This window comes from Procambarus clarkii, chromosome 47 (genome assembly GCF_040958095.1).
Source record: "Procambarus clarkii isolate CNS0578487 chromosome 47, FALCON_Pclarkii_2.0, whole genome shotgun sequence".
NCBI lineage: Eukaryota > Metazoa > Arthropoda > Malacostraca > Decapoda > Cambaridae > Procambarus > Procambarus clarkii.
In genome coordinates, this window is record NC_091196.1 from 32,631,029 (window position 1) to 32,658,528 (window position 27,500).

A 27,500-nucleotide genomic window follows, 5' to 3' on the forward strand; every position below is an offset into this window, starting at 1 on the left:
TCAAATGATGCCTAAGGTGCTTTCACGGCTGTTTAAGTCCTAATAAAATTGAAGAGAGTCAAGATGGGGCCGCGATGAAGCGGTGAGAACATCAACACATTGGCTGTGTTCTCATCGCTAGGTTAATTACATCATCAGAGTAGCCTGAAACCTGCATCAAATCTGAGAGTAAGTGAAGAAAAGAGTTTCTGCCAATAAAATTAATAAAAATTAAGGGGCAGAACTGAACAAAAAGAATTATGAAGCTACTTGTAAATAAACAAGGGCAATCAAATGTAAAACTTTGCAACAAGAAACATATACACAGCTTCTAACAAGGGATAGTGCAGAGGGAGGTTGTGCTGGGAATGACTAGAGTCTAGGGCAGGGGCAGCCACTCACTATGCATCTTAAAGAGTGTGCGCATGCACACACGCGCACGCACGCACACACGCACATACACATACATCCCATTTGTGATTATGCAGAAAATTATGGTTTGAAAAATTAAGTATATTCCCTAGTTCACATGTTCTTTCTGCATGAATTGACCTACACAGTAAATCAAAAAATACTTTTATTCATGCACAGCCTCAACTAAACTGTGTAAAACAATAAATAAATAAATAAATAAATAAATAAATAAATAAAAAGTTAGCAATTTAGATTATCAATGCAAGTAATGGTACTTATGATTCACAACTTTTGTGTGTAATTACATAAGTGTAATTACCTAAGTGTAGTTACAGGATGAGAGCTACGCTCGTGGTGTCCTGTCTACCCAGCACTCTTTGTCATATAACGCATTGAAACTACTGACGGTCTTGGCCTCCACCACCTTCTCACCTAACTTGTTCCAACCGTCTACCACTCTGTTTGCGAAAGTGAATTTTCTTATATTTCTTCGGCATCTTTGTTTAGTTTAAATCTATGACCTCTTGTTCTTGAAGTTCCAGGTTTCAGGAAATCTTCTCTATCGATTTTATCCATTCCTGTTACTATTTTGTACGTAGTGATCATATCACCTCTTTTTCTTCTGTCTTCTAGTTTTAGCATATTTAATGCCTCTAACCTCTCCTCGTAGCTCTTGCCCTTTAGTTCTGGGAGCCACTTAGTAGTATATCTTTGCACCTTTTCCAGTTTGTTGATGTGCTTCTTAAGATATGGGCACCACACAACCGCTGCATATTCTAGCTTTGGCCTAACAAAAGTCGTGAACAATTTCTTTAGCATTTCGCCACCCATGTATTTAAAAGCAATTCCGAAGTTAGAAAGCGTGGCATAGGCTCCTCGCACAACGTTCTTTATGAGGTCCTAAGGTGATAGTTTTCTATCTAGAACCACCCCTAGATCTCTTTCTTTATCAGAATTTTTTAAAGATTTCTCCCATAATTTATAGGTCATGTGAGGTCTATGTTCTCCTATTCCACATTCCATAACATTGGAATTATTCACATTAAATTCCATTTGCCAAGTGGTGCTCCATATAGTTATTTTGTATAGGTCTTCTTGAAGGGCATGACAATCATCTAAGTTTCTTATTTTTCCTATTATCTTAGCATCATCAGCAAACATGTTCATATAATTCTGTATTCCAACTGGTTGATCATTTATGTAGACAATAGACATCACTGGTGCAAGAACTGAACCCTATGGTACTCCACTTGTGACATTTCTCCAGTCCGATACATTGCCTCTGATTACTGCCCTCATTTTTCTATCAGTCAGAAAATGTTTCATCCATGTTAGAAGCTTACCTGTTCCCCTCCAATATTTTCCAGTTTCCAGAACAACCTCTTATGTGGAACTCTGTTGAGTTTCCAGTTTTGTGTGTGTGTGTGTGTGTGTGTGTGTGTGTGTGTGTGTGTGTGTGTGTGTGTGTGTGTGTGTGAGAAAGCTGCATGAACGCACAAGCCATAGATTACTAAGAACTCTTTGACCCGGCCAGGATTCGTACCCATGCCGTCCAAGGATCACCCCTAAACGTACACAGTACCGTGACCACCACACCAATGAACGATCATTGATGCGGTGGTCACGGTACTGTGTACATTTAGGGGTGATCCTGGACGGCATGGGTTCGAATCCTGGCTGAGTAAAAGAGTTCTTAGTGATATATATGCACTATATATGGACTATATGCAACTGAAAACTCACACCCCAGAAGTGACTCGAACCCATACTGCCAGCAGAGTGCTCCTTGCAGTATGGGTTCGAGTCACTTCTGGGGTGTGAGTTTTCAGTTATATATATATATATATATATATATATATATATATATATATATATATATATATATATATATATATATATATATATACACACTTTTTTTTTCATTTTTTTATAGCAAAAGATTTGATCAGTGTATGTCAGGTAGGCTGTTCCATTATGACAATCTTTCTTTGTTTCAAATGTGTTCAATTTGTATTGTATTTTTCATTTATTTATTAATAATGGACCAGCCTATCTGGCACACACTGAACAAACCTTTATGACATTTTTTTCTTTTTTCAAATTTGTTCATTTCTTTTTTTAAGAAACATGGAGCAGCCTACCTGACATACACTGAACGAACCTTTTTGACATTTGTTCTTTTTTTCAATTTTTTTTCATTTTTTTTATTCTAAAAAAAATCAATGGTTTGCAACATCACAGCAGTCACCCCTTTACATCCCAGCATCATTAGCATCTTAAAAAAAAAAAAAATTATTTACATCATCGGAGGCATTGGAGAGTGTGCGTAAAGCAGCGAGAATGCACCATGTGGTTTCTCGTTAATCAAACGAGCGCTCACCAAATGCGAAAAATTTTCGGCGATCGGCGTGCTCGTTATTAAAAATGCTCATAAATTGAGGCGCTCGTCACTCGAGGTTTCACTGTGTGTATATATATATATGTCGTACCTAGTAGCCAGAACGCACTTCTCAGCCTACTATGCAAGGCCCGATTTGCCTAATAAGCCAAGTTTTCCTGAATTAATATATTTTCTCTAATTTTTTTTCTTATGAAATGATAAAGCTGCCCATTTCATTATGTATGAGGTCAATTTTTTTTTATTGGAGGTAAAATTAACGTAGATATATGACCAAACCTAACCAACCCTACCTAACCTAACCTAACCTATCTTTATAGGTTAGGTTAGGTTAGGTAGCCGAAAAAGATAGGTTAGGTAGTCGAAAAACAATTCATGAAAACTTGGCTTATTAGGCAAATCGGGCCTAGGTGTAGGCTTCAGATGAGCTGAGGTAGGATAACAGCTCTTGCTTGCAGTTTCACTAGGTATGTTCTTAGGCATCCCTTATGAATCCTAGTCTTAGTTTAAAAAAAAAAAAAAAAAAAAAAAAAAAAAAAAGTCCCGCGTGCCGTCCGCTCGGCCGACCGGCTCCCTAGGAGAGGGGTAGGAGAAGAAAAGAATAAAGTATTCAGTGAGAATCCACAAGATCTTCTCTGAATGATCTTTGCTTTCTTCTTCGAGGATGTGGGTCCCTGCAATTGCACCAGAGGTGGTACCTCTAAAATATATATATATATATATATATATATATATATATATATATATATATATATATATATATATATATATATATATATATATATGTCGTACCTAGTAGCCAGAACGCACTTTTCGGCCTACTATGCAAGGCCCAATTTGCCTAATAAGCCAAGTTTTCCTGAATTAATATATTTTCTCTAATTTTTTTCTTATGAAATGATAAAGCTACCCATTTCATTATGTATAAGGTCAATTTTTTTTTATTGGAGTTAAAATTAACGTAGATATATGACCGAACCTAACCAACCTTACCTAACCTAACCTATCTTTATAGGTTATGTTAGGTTAGGTAGCCGAAAGAGTTAGGTTAGGTTAGGTAGGTTAGGTAGTCGAAAAACAATTCATGAAAACTTGGCTTATTAGGCAATCGGGCCTTGCATAGTAGGCCGAGAAGTGCGTTCTGGCGACTAGGTACGACATATATATATTATTATATATGACCGAAAAAGTAAGATTAATAATTCTAACACGAATTTTCTCGATCTTTCTTATGTTACTTTTCACTGTTGCTGCAACAGTGAAAAGTAACATAAGAAAGATCGAGAAAATTCGTGTTAGAATTATTATCTTACTTTTTCGGTCATATTTAATAATATATGTCTACAGGAAAGACTGCTACCAAAATATACTAATAATATATATATATATATATATATATATATATATATATATATATATATATATATATATATATATATATATATATTATATATGTCGGGCCTTGCAAATCGGGCCTTGCATAGTAGGCAGAGAAGTGCGTTCTGGCTACTAGGTACGACATATATAATATATATATATATATATATATATATATATATATATATATATATATATATATATATATATATATATATATATATATGTCGTACCTAGTAGCCAGAACGCACTTCTCTGCCTACTATGCAAGGCCCGATTTGCCTAATAAGCCAAGTTTTCATGAATTAATTGTTTTTCGGCTACCTAACCTACCTAACCTAACCTAACGTTTTCGGCTACCTAACCTAACCTATAAAGATAGGTTAGGTTAGGTAGGGTTGGTTAGGTTCGGTCGTATATCTACTTAAATTTTAACTCCAATAAAAACAAATTGACCTCATACATAATGAAATGGGTAGCTATATCATTTCATAAGAAAAAAATTAGAGAAATATATTAATTCAGGAAAACTTGGCTTATTAGGCAAATCGAGCCTTGCATAGTAGGCTGAGAAGTGCGTTCTGGCTACTAGGTACGTCACATATATATATATATATATATATATATATATATATATATATATATATTATATATATATATATATATATATATATATATTATATATATATTATATATATATATATATATATATATATATATATATATATATATATATATATATATATATATATATATATATATATATATATACGCCCTGTAACTCTGATGCTCTTATTGGTCGCCCGGATGGTATCACAGTGAACCCCTGGAAGAACGGCAAGCAGTTGGTATGGGACTACACGTGCGTATCAACCCTAGCTAACACCTACATTGATCTCAGTGTTTCACAACCAGGTGGCGCTGCTACCCACAAGGAAGCAGCCAAATCCCGTAAGTACAGAGAACTGGATCACCACTACAATTTTGTCCCCATTGCTTCTGAGACACTCGGCGCCTGGGGTAAAAGTGCTACCAGTTTTTTGAAGGAACTGAGTTCTAAGCTCATTGAAACAACAAGGGACCCTAGAGCTGCTAGCTTTCTTTTCCAGCGCCTCAGTGTGGCAATACAGAGGGAAAATGCACACTGCATTCAGGGTTCCTGCCCACCATCTGAGGAGCTGGAGGAACTTGACAACTTATGATAACCATATTTATTCCTTATATGTAACGCGTTTTTTGCAGCAAAGTTCAAATAAAACAGATATATATGTGTACGTACAAAAGAATGGGGGTGGTAGGAGAAGATAATATTAGTGTTCAGTGAGAAACCATAAGGTCTTCTCTGAATACTTTTTATTTTCTTCTCCGAGGCTATGGGTCCCCACATTGGCACCAGAGGTGGTACCGTCACAAACTTTTATAATATATATACAGTATATATATATATATATATATATATATATATATATATATATATATATATACACATATATATACATGTCGTATCTAGTAGCCAGAATGCACTTCTTGGCTTACTATGCAAGGTCTGATTTGTCTAATAGGCCGAGTGATTTTCTTTTTTTTTCAATCATTTGTTTCCAATTTTAAATTATATTCTTATATTACATTAAGAACATAAATTATTTAATTAGTTATGTTAGTTTAGGTTTGGTTAAGATAGGTCAGGTAGGGTTGGTTAGGTTCAGTCATACATCTTTGTTAGTTTTAACTCAAATTTATAAAAATTAACTCATACATAATGAAATGGATAGATTCATCATTTCATAAGAAAAAAAATAGAAAAATATTGAAATTCAGGAAAACTTGGCTTAATAGGCAAATCAGGCCTTGCATAGTAGGCCAAGAACTGCATTCTGGCTACTACGTACATTATATATATATATATATATATATATATATATATATATATATATATATATATATATATATATATATATATATATATATATATATATATGTCGTACCTAGTAGCCAGAACGCACTTCTTAGCCTACTATGCAAGGCCCGATTTGCCTAATAAGCCAAGTTTTCATGAATTAATTGTTTTTCGACTACCTAACCTACCTAACCTAACCTAACCTAACTTTTTCGGCTACCTAACCTAACCTAACCTATAAAGATAGATTAGGTTAGGTTAGGTAGGGTTGGTTAGGTTCGGTCATATATCTACGTTAATTTTAACTCCAATAAAAAAAATTGACCTCATACATAATGAAATGGGTAGCTTTATCATTTCATAAGAAAAAAATTAGAGAAAATATATTAATTCAGGAAAACTTGGCTTATTAGGCAAATTGGGCCTTGCATAGTAGGCTGAAAAGTGCATTCTGGCTACTAGGTACGACATATATATATATGTCGTACCTAGTAGCCAGAACGCACTTCTCAGCCTACTATGCAAGGCCCGATTTGCCTAATAAGCCAAGTTTTCATGAATTAATGTTTTTTCGACTACCTAACCTAACCTAACTTTTTCGGCTACTTAACATAACCTAACCTATAAAGATAGGTTAGGTTAGGTTAGGTAGGGTTGGTTAGGTTCGGTCATATATCTACGTCAATTTTAACTCCAATAAAAAAAAATTGACCTCATACATAATGAAATGGGTAGCTTTATCATTTCATAAGAAAAAATTAGAGAAAATATATTAATTCAGGAAAACTTGGCTTATTAGGCAAATCGGGCCTTGCATAGTAGGCTGAGAAGTGCGTTCTGGCTACTAGGTACGACATATTATATATATATATATATATATATATATATATATATATATATATATATATATATATATATATATATATATATATATATATATATATATATATATATATGTTGTATCTAGTAGCCAGAACGTAGTTCTTGTCCTACTTTGCAAGACACTAGTGATGTCTAGCACCACTAGGCGACAGACCCAAATAATACGTAAAATGAACTTTGAGGAGTTAATTTTTATTTTTCCTGCTTCAGTGAACAAAATCATAAGGAATATCAAGAAGATTCGTGCCAGAATCATAAATCTAAAACTTACTATCTTTTTTCAATTACAGTGGTACCTCTGTTTACGAATGCCCCTCTCTTCGAATTTTTCAAGTTACGAGCCCGATTTCTTTGTAAAATTTGAATCAGGTTACGAACTTTACCTTGGGATACGAGTTTGTTGATATGGCCGACCTAGCATGAGATGGCACAGCGATCGCGCCTCAGTTTCCAAGTGCCTCCCGCCTAGTGACTATCCCGCCTGAATTCTTTGCAAGGATTTACATTTTTTTCAGATTTTTGGCTATTTGAACATAAAAGTTGTTATTATATATCTCGCCATGGGTACCAAGAAAGCCAGTGGTAAGGTTCAAGGCAAGAAAACACATGTGAAAATGACCATGGAGGAAAAACAAGAGACCATTTGTAAACATGAAAATGGTACACGTGTTGTTGAACTAGCTAGGCAGTATAGCAAATCTTCAGGGAAAGAGGAGGAGGCAGTAGAGGATGTCCCTTCCTCATTAAGAAAATATGTGCAGTATGAGAAGAATTGCAAAGTTTCGCTGATAAAAATCACCCAGATAAAGCTTTAGCAGGCCACTGCATTGATCTTATAAATGACAATGTGATGTCTCACTAAAGACAAGTGTTACAAAGAAGGGAAAAACAATCAAGAAAAGTAATGAGAAAATCATGCAGTGAGTCAGAAGCAGGTCCTAGTAGTATGCAGGCAAAACGTGCCAGAGTGTGTACCCCAGAATAGTCATCACTGCCTGATGTTATAATGGAAGGGGACTTTCCTTCCAAACAGTAACACCTCTCCTCCCCCCCCTCTCCTCACTGTCTTCCATATGCTAACAGGAGTCATCAGTAAAGGTAAGTAATAACTTGTACATACTTTTGTAGTGAAGATTTGGGTGAATTAGGTATAAAATTTACTTTTAAATTAATTTTTTGGGGAGTCAAGAATGAATTAATTCAATTCCCATTATTTCTTATGGGGAAATTCGCTTCGGTTTACAAATTTTCAGGTTACAAACCGTCTCCAGGAACGGATTATATTCGTAAACTGAGGTACCCCTGTAAATATGTTTAAAAGGAAAACTGCAACCAAAACATACTAAGAAATCTATTATATCATACATACTATTAAGAAATCATATTATATATATATATATATATATATATATATATATATATATATATATATATATATATATATATATATATATATAGCCTTACAGCAACTGGCATAACTGGTACGCCTTTAACCCACTGCACCACAGCTCAGACCCTTAAAAGAGATGGTAATTTCAGAGTATTTCACCCCCCCCAAAGATCACCACCTCCCAAGGGCAACTAGAGCATAGTGAGGGATTACTCACGTTCTTTCATCAAATTCCTGTTAATATGGGAGAACTCTGTGTCTATGCTTAATGCACAACTTGCCTAAACACTCAAGAGAGATTATATAGAGAGATGATAGCTGTGGTGCAGTGGGTTAAAGGCATACCAGTTATGCCAGTTGCTGTAAGGCTTCTGTGCTGGCTAGGGTTCGAATCTCCTGGTGGGAAAGTGTTCTAAGGTTGTATAATCTCTCTCGCGTGTTTAGGCAAGTTGTGCATTAAGCATAGACACAGAGTTCTCCCATATTAACAGGAATTTGATGAAAGAACATGAGTAATCCCTCACTATGCTCTAGTTGCCCTTGGGAGGTGGTGATCTTTGGGGGGGGGGGGGTAGGGGGTGAAATACTCTGAAATTACCATCTCTTTTAAGGGTCTGAGCTGTGGTGCAGTGGGTTTAAGGCGTACCAGTTATGCCAGTTGCTGTAAGGCTTCTGTGCTGGCTAGGGATCGAATCTCCTGGTGGGAAAGTGTTTTAAGGTTGAATATATGTATATATATATATATATATATATATATATATATATATATATATATATATATACACACACACATACAGTGGAACCTCAGTACTTGTATACCCTTGTACTCGTATTTTTCGGTACTCGTACTCAATTTATTAAAAAAATTTGATTCGGAACTCATTGTTTGCCTCGGTGCCCATAGTTTGTTCATACACATATGGGTCCACCGCAAGGATGGCACTTCAGTTTACCAGTGTCTCCAGCCTAGTGATGATTGCGCTTGAATTCTTTATGAAGAATTTCATTGTTTTTGTTTTTTGTGCTTTTTTGGTTTCTGAACCTAAAAGTTCTTTTTATGTATCACACCATGGGTTCCAAGAAAGTCACTGGTAATGTTCATCCTAAGAAAATAGTTGTGAGGATGACAAGAGAGGAAAAACAAAGAGATCATTCATAGTAAGAATTTGATGTCTGACTACAGACAAGTGTTAAAACATAGGGAAAAACAAATGTCTATAGACAGATTCTTAGTAAGACAAGAGAGCAGTGAGCCACAACCAGGTCCTAGTGGTATGCTTGCAAAACATAAGAGAGAGAGTACGCCAGAAATGTCATCACTGCCTGATGTTATAATGGAAGGTGACTCCCCTTCCAAACACTAACACTTCTTCTACTTCCCTGCCCCTCCTTCTCATTGTCTTCCATATGCCAACAAGAGTCCTCCATTAAGGTAAGGTACTATGAGTAGCTTTCTGTATAAAATGCATGTTTTTATAATACTTTGGGGGGTGTGGCACGGATTAATTCAATTAACATAATTTCTTATGGGAAAATTTATCTCAGTATTCGGATTTTTCAGTATTCGTACCGTCTCTGGGAACGGATTAACTATGAAAACTGAGGTAAATAAGAGAAAAAAAAAGGCGAAATGCCATGCAACCTCTGAAGTGTCAACTAACACAACACTTGTACCTCCTATTAGACTGTTTTACAGGAACTTCTTTTCGACGGCTCATAAAACAGAGGAAAGTGTCCTGACAGATATTATTAATAAAAACGTTATCCCTACAGACAAAAATCATAAGATACAATTGACAATTTACTACAAAAACAAGAAAACGGCCAACCTACTCATGAAAACCTCTCCAGATACCAAACAGAACGCCTTAAAAGAAACCAATGTCGTCTATGCCTTCACATGCCCACTTGGTGACTGTCAGCCCCAAAGATCTCAGTATATAGGCAAGACAACAACATCTCTTTCTAGGTAATTAACAATGCACAAACAACAGGGCTCCATCAAGGAACATATAATCTCCTCTCACAACCAGACCCTCAGATAAATCTTAACAAGCAACACAGAAATCATCGATAGATACAGCGATAGCAGGAGACTCGACATCAGCGAGGCTGTACATATCAAAAAGTCAACACCAGCAATCAACAGCCAATTAACACAACTATATTCTATCCACTTCAAGACCCCCCCCCCCGAACCAACATAGAAGCAGCAAGAGAAAATAAGGGCCAAATAGGCATTCTGTAGTTACTTTCATTCTTATGTTCTCATATGCAATTTATATCCATTGATTCGTGTTCAATCTTTTGTCACCTCACCCAAAAAAATTTGTGTCATATCACCTCACCCAAAACAAATATAAGCAGGAAATGATGTGTAAACCTGTATTTGGATATGTGAGAAGTCCTTGCAAAATGCTTTTAGGCATCAGACCATAAATAAAAAATGAGAAAATGAACTTTGGAGAATTAATTTTTTTAATTACCCCCGACAGTGAAGAAAAACGTAAGAAATATTGAGAAGATTCATGTTAGAATCATTAATCTTACCCTTTTGGGTAAGATTAATGATTTTAACAAAAATCTTCTAAATATTTCTTATGTTTTCTTCACTGTCGGGGGTAGTTGAAGAATTAACTCTCCAAAAGTTCATTTTCACTTATTATTTATGGTGTGACGCCTAGAAGCGTTTTGCCAAGAACACTTCTTACATTTTCAAAGACATTTTTTTTTACTTACTCAGATCGTGCTTATATTCGTTTTTGGGTGAGGTGATGGGATACAAATGTTTTTGGGTGAGGTGACAGGAAACAAAAGACAAAACACTAAACAATGGATTTATACAATGGGCATATAACCATGGGTATACATTCTAACTTCTTGCTTCTGTGCTGGTTCAGGGTCTTGAAGTGGGTAGAATGTAATTATGTGTTAATTGGCTGTTGATTGCTGATTTTGACTTTTTGATGTGTAGGGCCTCACTGATGCTGAGTCTCCTGTTATCGTTGTACCTGTCAATAATTTCTGTGTTGCTTGTTAAGATGTCTCTGGTGATGGTCTGGTTGTGTGTAGGGATTATATGCTCCTTGATGGAGCCCTGTTGTTTATGCATTGTTAGTTGCCTAGAAAGAGACATTGTTGTTTTGTCTATATACAGTACTGCGATTTTTTGGGCTGACAGTCCCCAAGTGGGCATGAGAAGGCATTGACGACGTTGGTTTCCTTCAAGGCATTCTGTTCGGTGTCTGGAGAGTTCTTTATGAGTAGGTTGCCCATTTTCTTGGTTTTGTGGTGAATTGTTTACAATTGTCAAGTCATATGTTTACAAGAAAGACTGATACCAAAATATACTAATATTAGAATGCACGACTCGGTAGCAAGAAACCAAGCTTTCACGATAAAATATCGCCAAGACGTAATTTGAAATCAGATACACAAGGCAGAAATTGAGATCAACGATAGCAAAGCACAACTACTTCATGCTACAGACCAATGGAGACTCACCAACAACAACGAAGATCTCCGTACTTAAATCGACTAACACCTCGACATTCTTGCAGATCGACATTGCCACAGCACCGAAACCAGGATCATCAAGAAACCGATAACATTATTTGGAGGATCTATGAGGATTCCTCGACCCCAGGGATGGCTTCTTAAACCTTGCTGGAATCAACCTCACTGAGGACCAAATCACTCTCAAACGTTATGTCCAGACCGAGTGAGATGGCCCGAAAAGTGGAGTTAGAGATCCTATTGGATGACATATTTGACCTCGAGACGCAAAAGAAGGTTACCACTAAAGACAACTTGCAAGCTGAACTTACTGCAGAAGGAGGAAAGATTCAAGGTAACTACGGAAGCACCTATACTGACCCCCGAGCTAAAAGTGGCAGCTAAGAGCTTTCGTGAAAATAAGGAGAGTGTCGTCAGGAGAGGTGACAAGTTGCCAATATACATTATTCTTAAAAAAAAAAAAAAGACGAATATCTGGCAAAAATTAACCTCATACTCTCCGACCAAACTAAATTCCAAAGGGTAACAAAGGACACTTTGTTAGGCCGAATAGAAAACGAAGGTAAACAGATTAATTGAAACTGTGAACGCCAAGAAATCCAGACTCCACCTGCCATAGGTTATCAGGGAATACAAACCTGGTTACGTATATGGAAATGTCAAGACCCACAAGCCTGGAAACCCACTTCAACTAATCATCAGCCAGATACCCACACCCACATACAGTCAGGCTAAACAACTTAACACTATCGGTAACTTTGGACCGGACTCGCGTCCATTATTTTTCTCCTGAGTCCTAACTTTGGACCGGACTTGCGTCCACTACAAAAAATATTTGTATAAAATTCATTTTTTATCCAATCGACCTCGGGATAGTATCAAAATAAGCGTCTTTAGATTGCGCACAATTTGATACCAAAATGAACTATATAACATGAAACTTGATGTCCGAACACTTGAAAGATTATAAATAGGCTTTTGGTCAAAATATTAAAATATTTGTTAAAATTCTATTTATTGTCCTATTATCTTGGGACTAGCTTTAAAATGTGTCTTTACGTCGCGAACAATTTGATACCAAAATGAAAGATGTAACACAAAAATTTATGTCAGAACACTGGAAAGATATAATTTTGTGATGATGAGTGTCCAGAATTAAAATATTTGTCAAAAGTCCAGTTATTGCTTTATTATTATGGGACTAGTTTTAAAATACGCACCTTTTTATTGCGAACAATTTGATACCAAAATGAAAGACCTAACACGAAATTTGATGTTATCAAATTGAACGAGTATACACATTAGGTTGCAGTGTACAAATTGGTGCTCGTTCACGGGTAACTTTAGGCTTTTCTGCGAGGAGGCACTCCAGGCTTTTGTACATTATATTCATACACATCTGTAGGGAATTTAATTGCGAATACAATGATACCAAAACGAGCGACGTAGCACGAGAATTAAGGTGAGAAAAATGGAACGAGTATGCACGTTACTGATTTTGTGCTCTCACAAGTAACTTTTGCCGACTTTAGGCTTTGCTGTTGGGAGTCACGCCAGGCTTTTGGACATTATATTTATACACACCTGTAGGGAATTTAATTGCGAACACAATGAGCGACGTAGCACGAGAATTAAGGTGAGAAAGCTGAAACGAGTATACACATTTAGGTGTCACCGTGCGCTTACCCGCACGCTCGCCCGCACGCTCGGTGCATGACCCCTAAATTGACCGCGCGCCTGCCCGGTGAGCGATAGTGTTATCTACCTGCTGACTCCTTATGTGCCTTGTGCTTTTAGTCTGAAGTCTCCATAGGAATTCGTTGACTTACTGCGGGGAGCAGGGGCCACAGGGATAAGAGCCTCTTTGGATGTTGAGTCACGGCGTCAAAACGTAAATAAAAATGCGAAAATTAACATTTCCGCATTTTCTCCCACTCCCAAGTCCGGGTCCTTATAACCAAAACAGGGCAGACTCGGGGCATCCGGGTCCGCAACTAACCCGAGCAAGTTGCAGCAACCTAAATCTAGCATGCAACGCCATAGCTGCCTGCACCCTGCATATCAGCATCAGAGGCTTGGGTGAACTGGAGTACATACAGACAACACACGTCGCACGACTCCGGGTCAAAACAATCACTGACCCATCAGGCAGCATTGCGGAGGCAAAACCGGTGAGTCACTCTGAGACAAGGGGACAGAGCAACCTTCAAACTCGCAAGTCGCGAGGGGGGACTTAGGGGTCACATCCATCGGACCACGTAGCCCCCGTGGGGTTTTCTAGGGTCCTTAACCTTGGTGACACCCTAAGGGAAGCCCAGGCAGGGTACTGTGAACCAGCACCCAAGTCTACCAAACAAACTTCTAAAGCTGAACCTCCCTGGGATGTGTTCACTCACGGGGGCCAAGCAGGGAGGACTACCAACAGAGTTAACCGTTTAACTGCGCGGCCTATAATATGACACCCCTCCAGTGCGCAAGAAATAAATTCTCGGGAAAAAATCTTTTTTTTTTGTTCTGAAAGTGTCAAAAACCCCTCCCTGTATATGGGTATAGCAACATTATTTCGAAATTGTACTTATTTTGGCTGCTATGGGGTCCATAAGGTGGTGCGTGACGTCATCATTCCCTGTTCGCCCATGCCGTAAGCTCCGGGGCAGGCGGGGCGCGCGAGCTGCCGCGAATATATTTTTGTTCATTTTTTGCACACAGTTCCAAATACATTTTATTTGTTTTTACGTGCTAATCCTATGTATAATGAACATGTACACTATATTATGGCAGTAAAACATCCGTACTGTCCAAGGACACTGTGTTACGTGCATGACACTTGTGTACACATATGTTGCACATATTTACCATGTATCATGCTAATTTATATATATATACAATCTATTTACAAACTATACACTGTCACACACTATATACATTCACCATCAACACATTCAGAACACCGCAAGTGAGAGCTGTCACACCCAGCCAGCCCTCCCTCACTCCTCCAACATTGTATTCGCCAACATTGCTCCTACCATCATGCAGTTATTCACACCAATGTTTCATGTTCATTTATGTACTTTACAACATTTGTACACACTATACACTGTCACACACTATAGACATTCACCATCAACACATTCAGAACACCGCGAGTGTGAGGAGCCACACCCAGCCAACCCTCCCTCACTCCTCCAACATTGTATTCGCCAACATTGCTCCTCCCATCATACAATTATTCACACCAAAGTTTCATGTTCATTTATGTATATTTACAACATATGTACACACTATACACTGTCACACACTATATACATTTACCATCTTGAGATCTTGAGGTAATCTTGAGATGATTTCGGGGCTTTTAGTGTCCCCGCGGCCCGGTCCTCAACCAGGCCTCCACCCCCAGGAAACAACTAGGTACCTATTTTACTGCTAGGTAACAGGGGCATAGGGTGAAAGAAACTCTGCCCATTGTTTCTCGCCGGCGCCTGGGATCGAACCCAGGACCACAGGATCAAAGTCCCGCCTGCTGTCCGCTCGGGACTTTGACCATGAACACATTGAGAACATTGCGAGTGTGAGCAGCCACACCCAGACAGGCCCTCCCTCACTCCAACATCTTACTCACCAACATTGCTCTTCCCACCATACTGTTATTGTTTTTATTACACTATTTACACATGTTATATATACTTAGCTACATGTTTTATTTACCAGAACTATGCAAGTAAGCCGGTATTGTGTCCAAACAGTACAGTGGCCACCATACACTGCATGAGAAATCACACAGCAGACAGTAGATGACGCTACGATTACAATGTCACCTCCCTCACCAAAATAGCTCCACTCAACATACTCCTGTTGCTGTTATTACACTATATACACACACACTATATACCCATGTACATGTGTGTTCCCCATAGCGAACCACTAAGCTAGTACGGTGAGCAAAACAAGAGTGGCTGCCACACAGTGAGGCTACCTCAATTCTCTCCCTCCCTCCCTCACCAAAATTCCTCCTTCCACAATACTACGCACAACGCTAATTATAACCACAATCTTGGTCACTAATTTCTGTAAATGGCCATCTGTAATTGACCACAAGTTTATTTTGAAAAGTTACCTAAGAAGTCGTTTGAAGATTCCTAGATGGACGAAATAATGCTGTGGTGCTGTGGCTAGCACTATGAACATTGTGAACAGCATTGAATCACTGATATTTGAACATTGTTCCCTAGCACTATGAACATTGTGAACAGCATTGAATCACTGATATTTGAACATTGTACCCAGTCATTATCACACTCAGGCTCTTCTATAATACTATCATGGCTAAATATTACAGGTTATATATATATTTTGACATTATTAGGCGATGCTGTGGTCACACGCAGAACAGCAGAGCTGTGAGCTCATGCTGCGAGCGCCAGCCTTGGTTGCTCACTCACTACTGAGGCTCTCATACCCGGCAGTATGGAACATGATTTTTTTTAAAGATGGCATCTGTTTACAAGAGCCCTGAGGAAGCTAATGTGAACCCCATGCAGCCGCGGGAGTTTTTAATGGAATGTGAAAAATAAAAACACCCGGAGGCACGTTGCGTACCCGAAGCCTGGGCCTGCAGGCGCATTGCGCAGTTAAAGGGTTAAGAGATACATACACCCCAAGAACAGCGACAGGGGACCACAACGGCAGACCCCCCCCCCCACCAGGCAGAAAAACAAAAACAAATTAAAAACTCCGCAAGAGGACAACGTACCCAGGCAAAACAGAGTTAGCCGCTGTTATAGGTGAAAACTAGCTGTGAAGTACCTCGCAGAAAAACCCTAGCTGACTCCAACAGTGGCCAAATACCGAGCGTAATCGGAACAGCGGAGGTAGCTCCTGAGATGACTTGTGGAAGAAGGCCCCAAGCCCCAAGGCAGAACTTACAGGGCACCTGGGGAAGGTGACCCAAGGCGCATGCTGCTCGAGTACCGTGGAATCTCACTCCCATCTCACGCACCACCTTAACCCTCAAACCGCTAGGGGCCCAAATGGAATTCACACCCACAGGCGCAACAAAAAAAAAAATCCAAAAAATTCTTTCGTCTTATAGAAGTGTTCATTTTTGTTCCCTGATCACGGAAAAAATAACAAAAAAATCGTAGGTGGCATATTTTAGCCGCAATAGGGTTGGGAAGTGTGGCAAAAAAGGGGCATTGGCAGAGCCTTCGCCAGACGAGGTCTACTCCGCCCGAGCTGTCAAACGGCAGTTGCCACAAATATATTATTACCTAATTATTTCAATGTCTCTGATTTTTTCTTAGTTTTTTGCAGTAATATTATTCCATACAGTGAATTGTGGTATATTTATATAATAAAATGTGTGAACCATTGCTGTACTCAAAATTATGGTGTGCATATTAGTGATTCAATGATTATGTTTATAAAACAATAAACAAATAGTTTTGCTGTTGTTACACTATATACACAGGTTATATATAAGTATCTGCATGTTTTGTTCACCATAACAAACTACTAAGTTGGCCTTGTGAGTCAAAAAGAAACGAGGAGTGACCGCCAAACACCAGCGAGTCACTCACTGCCACTCCCTCCCTCAACACCTCACTCACCCTCATTCTCTTCCCACAATACTGTTTTTGCATTTATTCACTATACACAGACGTTACATATACGTATTTACATGTTTTGTTCACCATAACTGTACATCTAAGCTTGTATGGTGAGTAAAGGCACAAAGACGTAGCTACTCACACAGTCAGCTGATCGGTGGCCACCCTCAAGGCCAGACGCACTATTTCTCCTCCAACAATATTGTTTGTGGTGTTACAGTATTATGCTATATACACACATTATATATAAGTATCTACCTGTTTTATTCACCATACCTGTACAAATAAGCTGGTATGGTGCCGAAAGACCATAGTGGCCATCAGTAAACATGCCAAGTCGTGCAGACGACGCTCCTCCCTCACCAAAATGGCGGCTCCCAACCTACTCCTCTCGCTGTTATCTCACACTATACACACGTTATATATAAGTATCTACATTTGTGTTCACCATAACGAACCACTAAGCTGGTATGGTGAGTGCAGTCAATAAATGGTGGCCACACACAGTCAGAAGACGACGCCACAACCCTCCCTCGCACAGCCTTACTCCTCCCTCCATGGAGCACAGCGCTAAATATCACCACAATCCTGCTATTATCAGAATCCTGGTCAGTTTTATCACAGTCAGGGGGCTTCAGTAATACTATCACTGCTAAATAATAGCAGTATCATATATATTATGGCATTTGTAGGCGATGCTGTGGTCACAAGCTGAACAGAGGTGCTGTGAGCTCGTGCTGCGTGCACCAGCCTTGGTGGCTTGCTCAATACTGACGCTGTAACACCCAAGAGTGTTGGCCTGGATTTTTTTTCTAGGTGGCATCTGGCAACTATCAGTCGTGGCTGTACTATAGCTGTCCCTATCCCAGGCGGGGCTTTTAAATTATAGCGCTAGACACAAAATCATATATAAATGATGTGCGTGGTTTCGGTTTTGTCACTGATATCATTTATATATGATATGCGCGGTTTGAGGGTTAAGGGACAGCCCACACCACAAGGCACAGAACTGTAATGGAAAACTGGAGCAAGAGGCACAACCGCACCAGACTACCATCAGCCTAAGAACTGTAGGTTGGGTCGCCGGTGGATGGGTTTAAGGCTCCCCCTTCCCCCTCCCGGGGAGGGGGGGGGGGGGGGGTTGCGCAGACAGTGGCGCGACGACATGATGACGTCATGCTAGTTTGCTAATTTTCGTTTGGGGAGTTCTGTCCACCTGTTTGGCAGGCGCCTACCTTTCTGGGTGCCTGTCCCGGTCGATGGCAGACACAGAATTCTCCCAACCACAGGGGGGATCTCAATAGGCCATAGCTCCTCGTGCCTTTCTAGAGGGGGGGGCCCAGGTTCTGGCTCGTGGTCCCCGGTTGGCAAGAACTCCATGCATTGATTGATGCCAGAAAGATATACATATCCATTCAGCCTGGATAGCTCTGGGGAGCCGACATGGCTCCCCCCAGAAAAATACATTGCCCAATGTTAATGTCTGTTACTTTCACCAATGTCATTTTTTGGGGGGGAGGGGATTTTTTTTCTTGTCTCCTTTGTTTATTATCTGATTTTGTTTTAACCTCTACATCCTGGAGAGTGCTTACCCTAACTATGTGAAGATAGAATGAATTGGTAAACAACTAAATCAGTCACAACTGACAGAACTTGGGACTTTTGAACTTTTTTTGGCTGATTTTTTCACAGATTTCACACACTATTTTCTTTGTCTCTATAGGTTGTTTTGATGATTACGGACCAGATTAGGCCTTTATCACTTATATAAAGTAAACATCTTTATCCCCTAAATAATTATGATTATCCCTATATTTTGGTTTTTTGGGGGGTTATTGTTTCTTGACTTCATTCCAACACATATTGACCTACAACTTTCCCATATTCGAATACGAATGCCAAGTAAGTAATTATCAAAAGAAGGCACCCAACTGGGAAGGCTATGTAGCACCATCAAATGTGCGGAATAATCAGAGGGCGCTAAATATCACACAGGATGCCAATAGGAGAACAGAAACGCATAAGGCGAACTCCGATTTATCGAGGGACAAGTAACAACAAGGGAAAGTCGGAAAGCACGACACATGCTCGTCCTGTAAGTCAGGATATGGATATATCCTGCAACAAGTCAGGATATATCCTGCAACAAGGATATGCACGACGGTAAGAGGGACAATGCAATTTGGGCAATAAGGAGCTGGGCGGCGCTTCATTAAGTGACCGTGAGTTAAGCGAGTATGGCGAAGACGCAACCGAGTTAGAGCCGTTTCCCACCGCCAGTTACGGTGGCAGGAGGAAAGCCACGGGGACACACAACGCTTAAGAGTACGCAGTTTGTTACCAACAACAGAAGACCAAAAACCCTGCAAACGTGCAAGTATGGAGGAATGAATAACCGGATAAAAGTCGGAAAAAGGACAAGAGCGGACAGCCTCGTGGCAGCATCCGCACGCTCATTTAAAGAAACACCAACATGGCTGGGAGCCCAGCAAAACTCTACGGATTTAAATTTACTAAAGATAAGAAACAAACAATGTTGAATCTCGACGACTACCGGATGAACAGGATTAAAGGACCTGAGAGCCTGAGGGCACTACAAGAGTCGACTATAATCACAAAAAGAGGATTGACAACGAGAAAGCAGGAGACGGAGAGCATAGAGAATAGCATAAAGTTCCGCTGTGAAGATGCTTGTCTCCGAAGGGAGGCGACACATATAAGTGATGTCAGGAAAATCAACAGAGTAACCCACACCGTCCGCAGACTTAGACCCATAGGTGAAGATGGAAACTGAGCAGGAGTGTGTGAAGAAAAGTAATCAAGAAAAAGGCGCTTCAGAACCATAGGAGGAATAAAAGCTTTAGTAATGCAGGTCAAGGATGTACAAAACTTTGAAAGGGGGAGCCTCCACAGATGCAAGGAAGGAACAGTACGAGGAGAAATATGAGAAAGACAAATGGAAAGAGTCTTGTAAGCGAGATAGCCAGACAGAAAGAGGGAAGTGGTGAAGAGGAACAGGAACTACAGGAGGGATAAAAGTCAAAGCACGACAAGAGGCGAGAGGAAGGATATTGCAAGGACCGCGCCAGATAGCAAAGACAGTAGCAATCACGGCGGTCCTGGAGAGATAGGAATCCAGTGTCAACATAGAAGCTGAGGGCGGGAGTCGAACGAAAGGCACCAGAGCTGAGGTGCAACCCAGCATGGAGCAAAGCACCAATACAGCGAAGAGTAGAAGCGGACGAGTAAGCAGGACAACCATAATCGAGTTTAGACAGGACGAGTGAGGAATGCAAAGAAAGGAGCGTATGTCTATCCTCCCCCCAAGAAGTATGGGATAAAACATTAAGGAGGGAAAGGGCCTTAGAGCATTCAGTGCAGAGGTAAGAGATATGGGCTGACCAAGACAAACGAGTGTTAAAGATTAACCCCAGAAGCTTAGCAGAATCCTTGTACACAAGGGGATGTCCATAAAGTGACAAAGAGGGACGAAGAATGACACGCTTCCGAGTAAAAGTCATAGCACAAATCTTAGACGCAGAGAACTTGAAGCCATGATCGGTGGCCCAAGACAACACGGCATCAATCGCAAGTTGAAGCTGGCGTTGAAGGAGAGGCGAATCATCACCCCGACAGCAAAGGGTGAAATCGTCTACATAGAGAGCGGAAAAGACGCCAGAGGGGAGGAAAGAAGACCATTGAGAGCAACAAGAAAAAGAATAGTGCTCAGAACATTACCTCATATTGGCGAAAAGGGGCAGAGTGCCACCAAGCCTCACTCGAAAGGAACGACGAGAGAGGAAACTTTGGAGGAAGAGAGGGAGATTCCCACAAAGGCCAAAAGAATGAAGCTGGGACAGAATACGATACCGCAAGGTAGTGTCGTAAGCCTTTTCCAGGTCAAAAAGTACGAATGCCAAACAATGTTTATTAAAACATATAAGTAAATAAATGAATTATAACTGTAGTACTTAATTCATTGTTGATTACTTCAACTTCAATTATCTATAAAACTAGAGTTTCAACTTTGAGTCAACTAAAAAAAAAAAAAAAAATGACTGATTCTCACCAATTTTACAAATAGTGTGAAAAGCTGTCTGTTATTAGAATGGATTTTTCATAAACCCTAAACGTTTGGAGTTCTAATTTTTTTTCTTCTAAATTTGGTGCATATTTCAATTGGCACTTGACAATTGTTTTTTACAGTAAACTGAAAACCTATATTCTAAATCTATGAAAATGAAGATCATATGCTATTCTGAGATAATAACAACACCAAATAAACAATTGGGTATATTTTATATTTTTGCACCCGATTTTTTTTTTTGCAGGGATAATCCTGAATGGGGCCCCTAAGCCTCTGGCTGGCCCACTTAGCATTGCTTGTTTCTGTTTTACTTGGGCGGAGTATGAGTATTTAATACTTGTATGGTTGCTTCAGTAAGATTCTGCCCTATGTGTTGAACAACTTCTGCTCTGTTGAATCTAAGTTGAAATATTAATGGGTTTGTAGCTCTGCACTGTGTAAATAATGTTCCAGTGGTCTGTTGGGCATTTCTCCACAGTGCTGTGTCTGCTGGAGGTCACAAATACCAACTGTGCATAATTCATGAATAAAACTATTTAATTAATAAACAGGAAGTAATAAAACATGTTAATAATTAATAATGTACAGTATAGTAATACTGTACACTTAACACGAAAATTAACATATCTTGGCATAAATATTGTAAAGTTAAAATTAAAATGTTTAATATGGGTGAGAGGGTTTAGCAGCCTGGTGCTTGATCAGCAATCACTCACACCCTCCCTCCATCACTGCCTCTCTTCCTCACCGGCTCCCTTCCTCACCACCACCACTCCCTTACCGCCTCCCTTCCTCACCACCACCACTCCCTCACCGCCACTCTCCCTCACCACCACTCTCCGTCACCGCCACTCTCCGTCACCGCCTCCCTCTCCCCCTTACTGCCTCTCTCCCTCACTGCCTTTATCCCTCCCTCCCTCAATGCCTCCCCTCCCTCCCTCACTCACTGCCTCTTTCCCTCACTTTCTCTATGCCTCTCTCCTTCACTGCCTCCCTCCCTCTGTCATTGCCTCTCTCTCCCTCCCCTACCTCCATCATTGCCTCCTATTCCTCCATCATTGTCTCCCCTCCCTCCATCACAGCCTTCCCTCCCTCAATGCCTCTCTGCCTCCCTTAATGCCTCTCTCTCTCTCTCTCTCTCTCTCTCTCTCTCTCTCTCTCTCTCTCTCTCTCTCTCTCTCTCTCTCTCTCTCTCTCTCTCCCTCACTCAGGTTGGTATCCAGATATCCAGCATGGTGAGCATAGCAATGTTTGTTTACAGTTACTGACACATCCTTTGTAATCGTCACACACAAGGTATTTATAATTACAAATGGAGGATTCTAATCAAGAGGATTCAAACAAAATACTGTATACAGTATACCTTTTCTAAGTTATATAAAAATACAGTACGACTCATTATTGTACAGTTTAATGGTACTGTACATAGCAACAAATTATTCTTGATTTACATTACTATAAAAATGCATTAAATAAATGCCTCCTGAAGGCATCTCTGGTTACAATGAATTTTTCACTCCACCAAATTGGGGTTGATCCCATATAGTTCACCAAATCGAGGTTGCACTGTACGTAAAAGGAGTATCAACACAATGGATAAAATTACTCAAGGAGCTAGGAAAAAGCAAAAACATTTGGCTCAGATAGTGTTTCATCTTTGCTTCTGAGAGAATATGCACCTGAGATGAGCATTCCACTTTAATAAATTATATTTCAGACATCTTTATGTATAAGAGTCTCAGCAGATACAAGGAAAAGGGGAAACATAGATCAAATCTACAAAAATGACAGCAGAGAAGACCCTCTAAATTACAGACCTATATCACTAACAGGCAAAGAAGTCAAAACATAAATTTTTTCTAAATTCAAGTGGTTAGAATAGAGAAAGAAATGATACAATAACAGACAGTATGGCTTTTCAACAAGAAGATCCTGTGCAACAAATCTACTTCATTTTCATCATAGAACCACAAGAATGAAATGGTTGGATTGACAGTGTTCATCTGGAACTAAAACAAAAAGGCATCTAACAAGAGTCCCACACTACAGGTTGCTCTGGAAATTGGAACATGCTAGAGATGGTGACATGCAGACTGCTAATACGCATGAAAAGAAATATTGAAGGCAGTAATCAGATGCAACAAATCAGACTGGAGAAGTGCTACTAATGCAATACCACAGGATTCAGTTCTTGCACCAATAATGTTCATTATTTTTATAAGCAGGCTACCTGAAGGACAACTGAACTGTATGTTTTTATAATGCTAAGCTACTAAGGAAGATAAGATACTTAGACTGTCTTGCTCTTAAAGATGACTAAAATAACAAAATAAGTGACAAGTGATGGCAAAATAAGTACTGTACAGTGGAACCGCAGTTTTTGTATTTTTTGGTACTCAACTCAATTTCAGCTTGTGACTACAGCATATCCTAAAAAGTCAAAATATATATGTAACTGGTATTATTTAGCCATAAAAGTATTACAAAAAAGCCTGATTGTGATAAAGACTCTGTATGATGTTCAGATATCAGTGAACACAATGCTGTTCAAGATGTTTACAGCACTAGCCACAGCACACTGGCATTGTTTCGTTCACCTAAGAATCTTCAAGCAACTTCTCATGTTCCTTTACAAAATAAACTTGTGGAAAATTATTCATTTACAAGATTTAATGACCAGGATTCTGATAATAGCAGGATTGTGGTAAGAATTAGCGATGCGCGAAGTATGGTGGGAGGAGTAATCTTGGTGAGGGAGAGGTGGCATCATCAGCTGATTCTTTGTTACAACCTGTTATTCTCTGGACACGCCATATTAGCTTAGTGGTTCGCTATGGTGAACACAAATGTAGATACTTATATATAATGTGTGTATATAGTGTAATAACAGCAAAAAGATTATGTTGGGAGGAGCCATTTTGGTGAGGGAGGGAGATAGTGTTGTCTGCTGGCTGCTGTATAACTTGTCATGCAGTGTATAGTGGCCACTATGCTGTTTGGACACCACACTAGCTTAGTTATGAAGTTATGGTGAATAAAACATGTAGATACTTATATGTAATGTGTGGTGTGTGTATATAGTGTAATAAAACTGCAAACAGTATTGTGGGAGGAGGAATGTTGGCAACTAAGGTGTTGAAGGAGGAAGGGAGATAGCATCTGCAGGCTGGGTGTGGCAGCCCACTCTTGTTGGATGGACTCACCATACCAAGTTAGTAGTTCGCTATGGTGAACAAAACATGCAGACACTTAAATATATCACGTGTGTATATAGTGTAATAACAGCAAAACTATTTGTTCATTGTCTTATGAATATAATAATTGAACCACTAATAGGTACAACATACTTTTGAGTATAGCAATGATTCACACATTTTATTAAATAAATATATCACACTACTGTACACACTATTAATTAATAATATTGCAAAAAGAGAAAAAAAGGAAAAAATCAATCAGAGACATTTAAATAATTAGGTAATATTATCTTTGAGGCAACTCCCGCCTGACAGCGAGGATGGAGGAGACCAGTGCGGGACACTTACTTTGTAAGCACCTCAATTTTGCCAGACTTCATCTCCCTATTGTGGCCAAAATATGTCACCAATGATTTTTTTTATTATTTGACCAGCAAACACATTTTAACAATCTTACAAAAAAAGTTACATTTTTTCCTTCTTGTGCCTGGCGATGTTGCAGGCTATTATCACAAGTGCTGCCCAAGGGGTTAATTGATCTAGTGCTTCTTCACCCTCCAGATGGTAGAAGATATTTGCATAGAATGGAAAATATCCAAAAGAAATTTAATAATCGTCACAATTAGGTTAGGTTAGGTTAGGTTAGGTTAGGTTGGGTAGGATAGGTTCTGTCATATATCTCCGTTAGTTTTAATTCAAATTAAAAAAATAAACTCATACATAATGAAATGAATAGCTTCATCATTTCATAAGAAAAAATTAGAAAAATATATAAATTTTGGAAAAATTGGGGCTTGCATAATAGGCCGAGTACTGTGTTCTGGCTACTTTAAATTATATATATATATATATATATATATATATATATATATATATATATATATATATAACTGAAAACTCACACCCCAGAAGTGACTCGAACCCATACTCCCACAACTGGTATGTACAGGGACGCCTTAATCCGCTTGACCATCACGACCGGACATAAGGAAGTGATAGCCGAGGCTATATGAACCACTTCCCCGCCGGCACTCGGATGGTAATCTTGGGCATAGCATTTTATCAAATCACCTCATTCTTTGGGGCACACGTGAGGAACACAAATGCAAACAAGCCTGAGATTACCCAAGATTGCCATCCGAGTGCCGGCGGGGAAGTGGTTCATATAGCCTCGGCTATCACTTCCTTATGTCCGGTCGTGATGGCCGAGGCTATATGAACCACTTCCCCGCCGGCACTCGGATGGTAATCTTGGGCATAGCATTTTATCAAATCACCTCATTCTTTGGGGCACACGTGAGGAACACAAATGCAAACAAGCCTGAGATTGCCCAAGATTACCATCCGAGTGCCGGCGGGGAAGTGGTTCATATAGCCTCGGCTATCACTTCCTTATGTCCGGTCGTGATGGTCAAGCGGATTAAGGCGTCCCTGTACATACCAGTTGTGGGAGTATGGGTTCGAGTCACTTCTGGGGTGTGAGTTTTCAGTTGTATATAGTCCTGGGGACCATTCAGGCTTGTTTGCATATATATATATATATATATATATATATATATATATATATATATATATATATATATATATATATATATATATATGTCGTACCTAGTAGCCAGAATGCATTTCTCAGCCTACTATGCAAGGCCCGATTTGCCTAATAAGCCAAGTTTTCATGAATTAATTGTTTTTCGACTACCTAACCTACCTAACCTAACCTAACCTAACTTTTTCGGCTACCTAACTTAACCTAACCTATAAAGATAGGTTAGGTTAGGTTAGGTAGGGTTGGGTAGGTTCAGTCATATATCTACGTTAATTTTAACTCCAATAAAAAAAAAATGACCTCAAACATAATGAAATGGGTAGCTTTATCATTTCATAAGAAGAAAATTAGAGAAAATATTAATTCTGGAAAACTTGGCTTATTAGGCAAATCGGGCCTTGCATAGTAGGCTGAGAAGTGCGTTCTGGCTATTAGGTACGACATATATATATATATTATATACATTATATATATATATATATATATATATATATAATATATTTAATATATATATATATATATATATATATATATATATATTATATACATTATATATATATATATATATATATATATATATATATATATATATATATAATGTATATAATATATATATATATATATATATATTAAATTATATATATATATATATATATATAATGTATATAATATATATATATATATGTCGTACCTAATAGCCAGAACGCACTTCTCAGCCTACTATGCAAGGCCCGATTTGCCTAATAGGCCAAGTTTTCATGAATTAATTGTTTTTCGACTACCTAACCTACCTAACCTAACCTAACTTTTTCGGGTACCTAACCTAACCTATAAAGATAGGTTAGGTTAGGTTAGGTCGGGTTGGTTAGGTTCGGTCATATATCTAAGTTAATTTTAACTCCAATAAAAAAAATTGACCTCATTCATAATGAAATGGGTAGCTTTATCATTTCATAAGCAAAAAATTAGAGAAAATATATTAATTCAGGAAAACTTGGATTATTAGGCAAATCGGGCCTTGTATAGTAGGCCGAGAAGTGCGTTTTGGCTATTAGGTACGACATATATATATATATATATATATATATATATATATATATATATATATATATATATATATATATATATATATATATATTATATATATATATATTATATATAATATATATATTATATATATAATATATATATTATATATTATATATATA

General features: G+C 38.7%; 1 protein-coding gene across 11 annotated transcripts in view; it reads right to left on the minus strand.

Moving 5' to 3' along the window:
- LOC123762900 (single-stranded DNA-binding protein 3) overlaps window positions 1–27,500 on the minus strand; it is an 871,787-nt gene that overhangs the window by 127,565 nt on the left and 716,722 nt on the right. For 5 of the 11 annotated variants that reach the window (XR_011222293.1, XM_069302207.1, XM_069302205.1 and 2 more), the window contains one exon: window positions 1–39. This exon is cut by the window's left edge and continues 49 nt beyond it. The exons of 5 other annotated variants lie outside the window; for them this stretch is intronic. Coding sequence is in view for 5 of the 6 variants with exons in the window: in XM_069302207.1 (XP_069158308.1) it covers window positions 1–39 (39 nt within the window). In the remaining variant the exon portion in view is untranslated. Of the gene's footprint in view, window positions 152–27,500 lie in introns of all 11 variants that reach the window. One more of the 11 variants, XM_069302201.1, reaches the window with a different exon arrangement.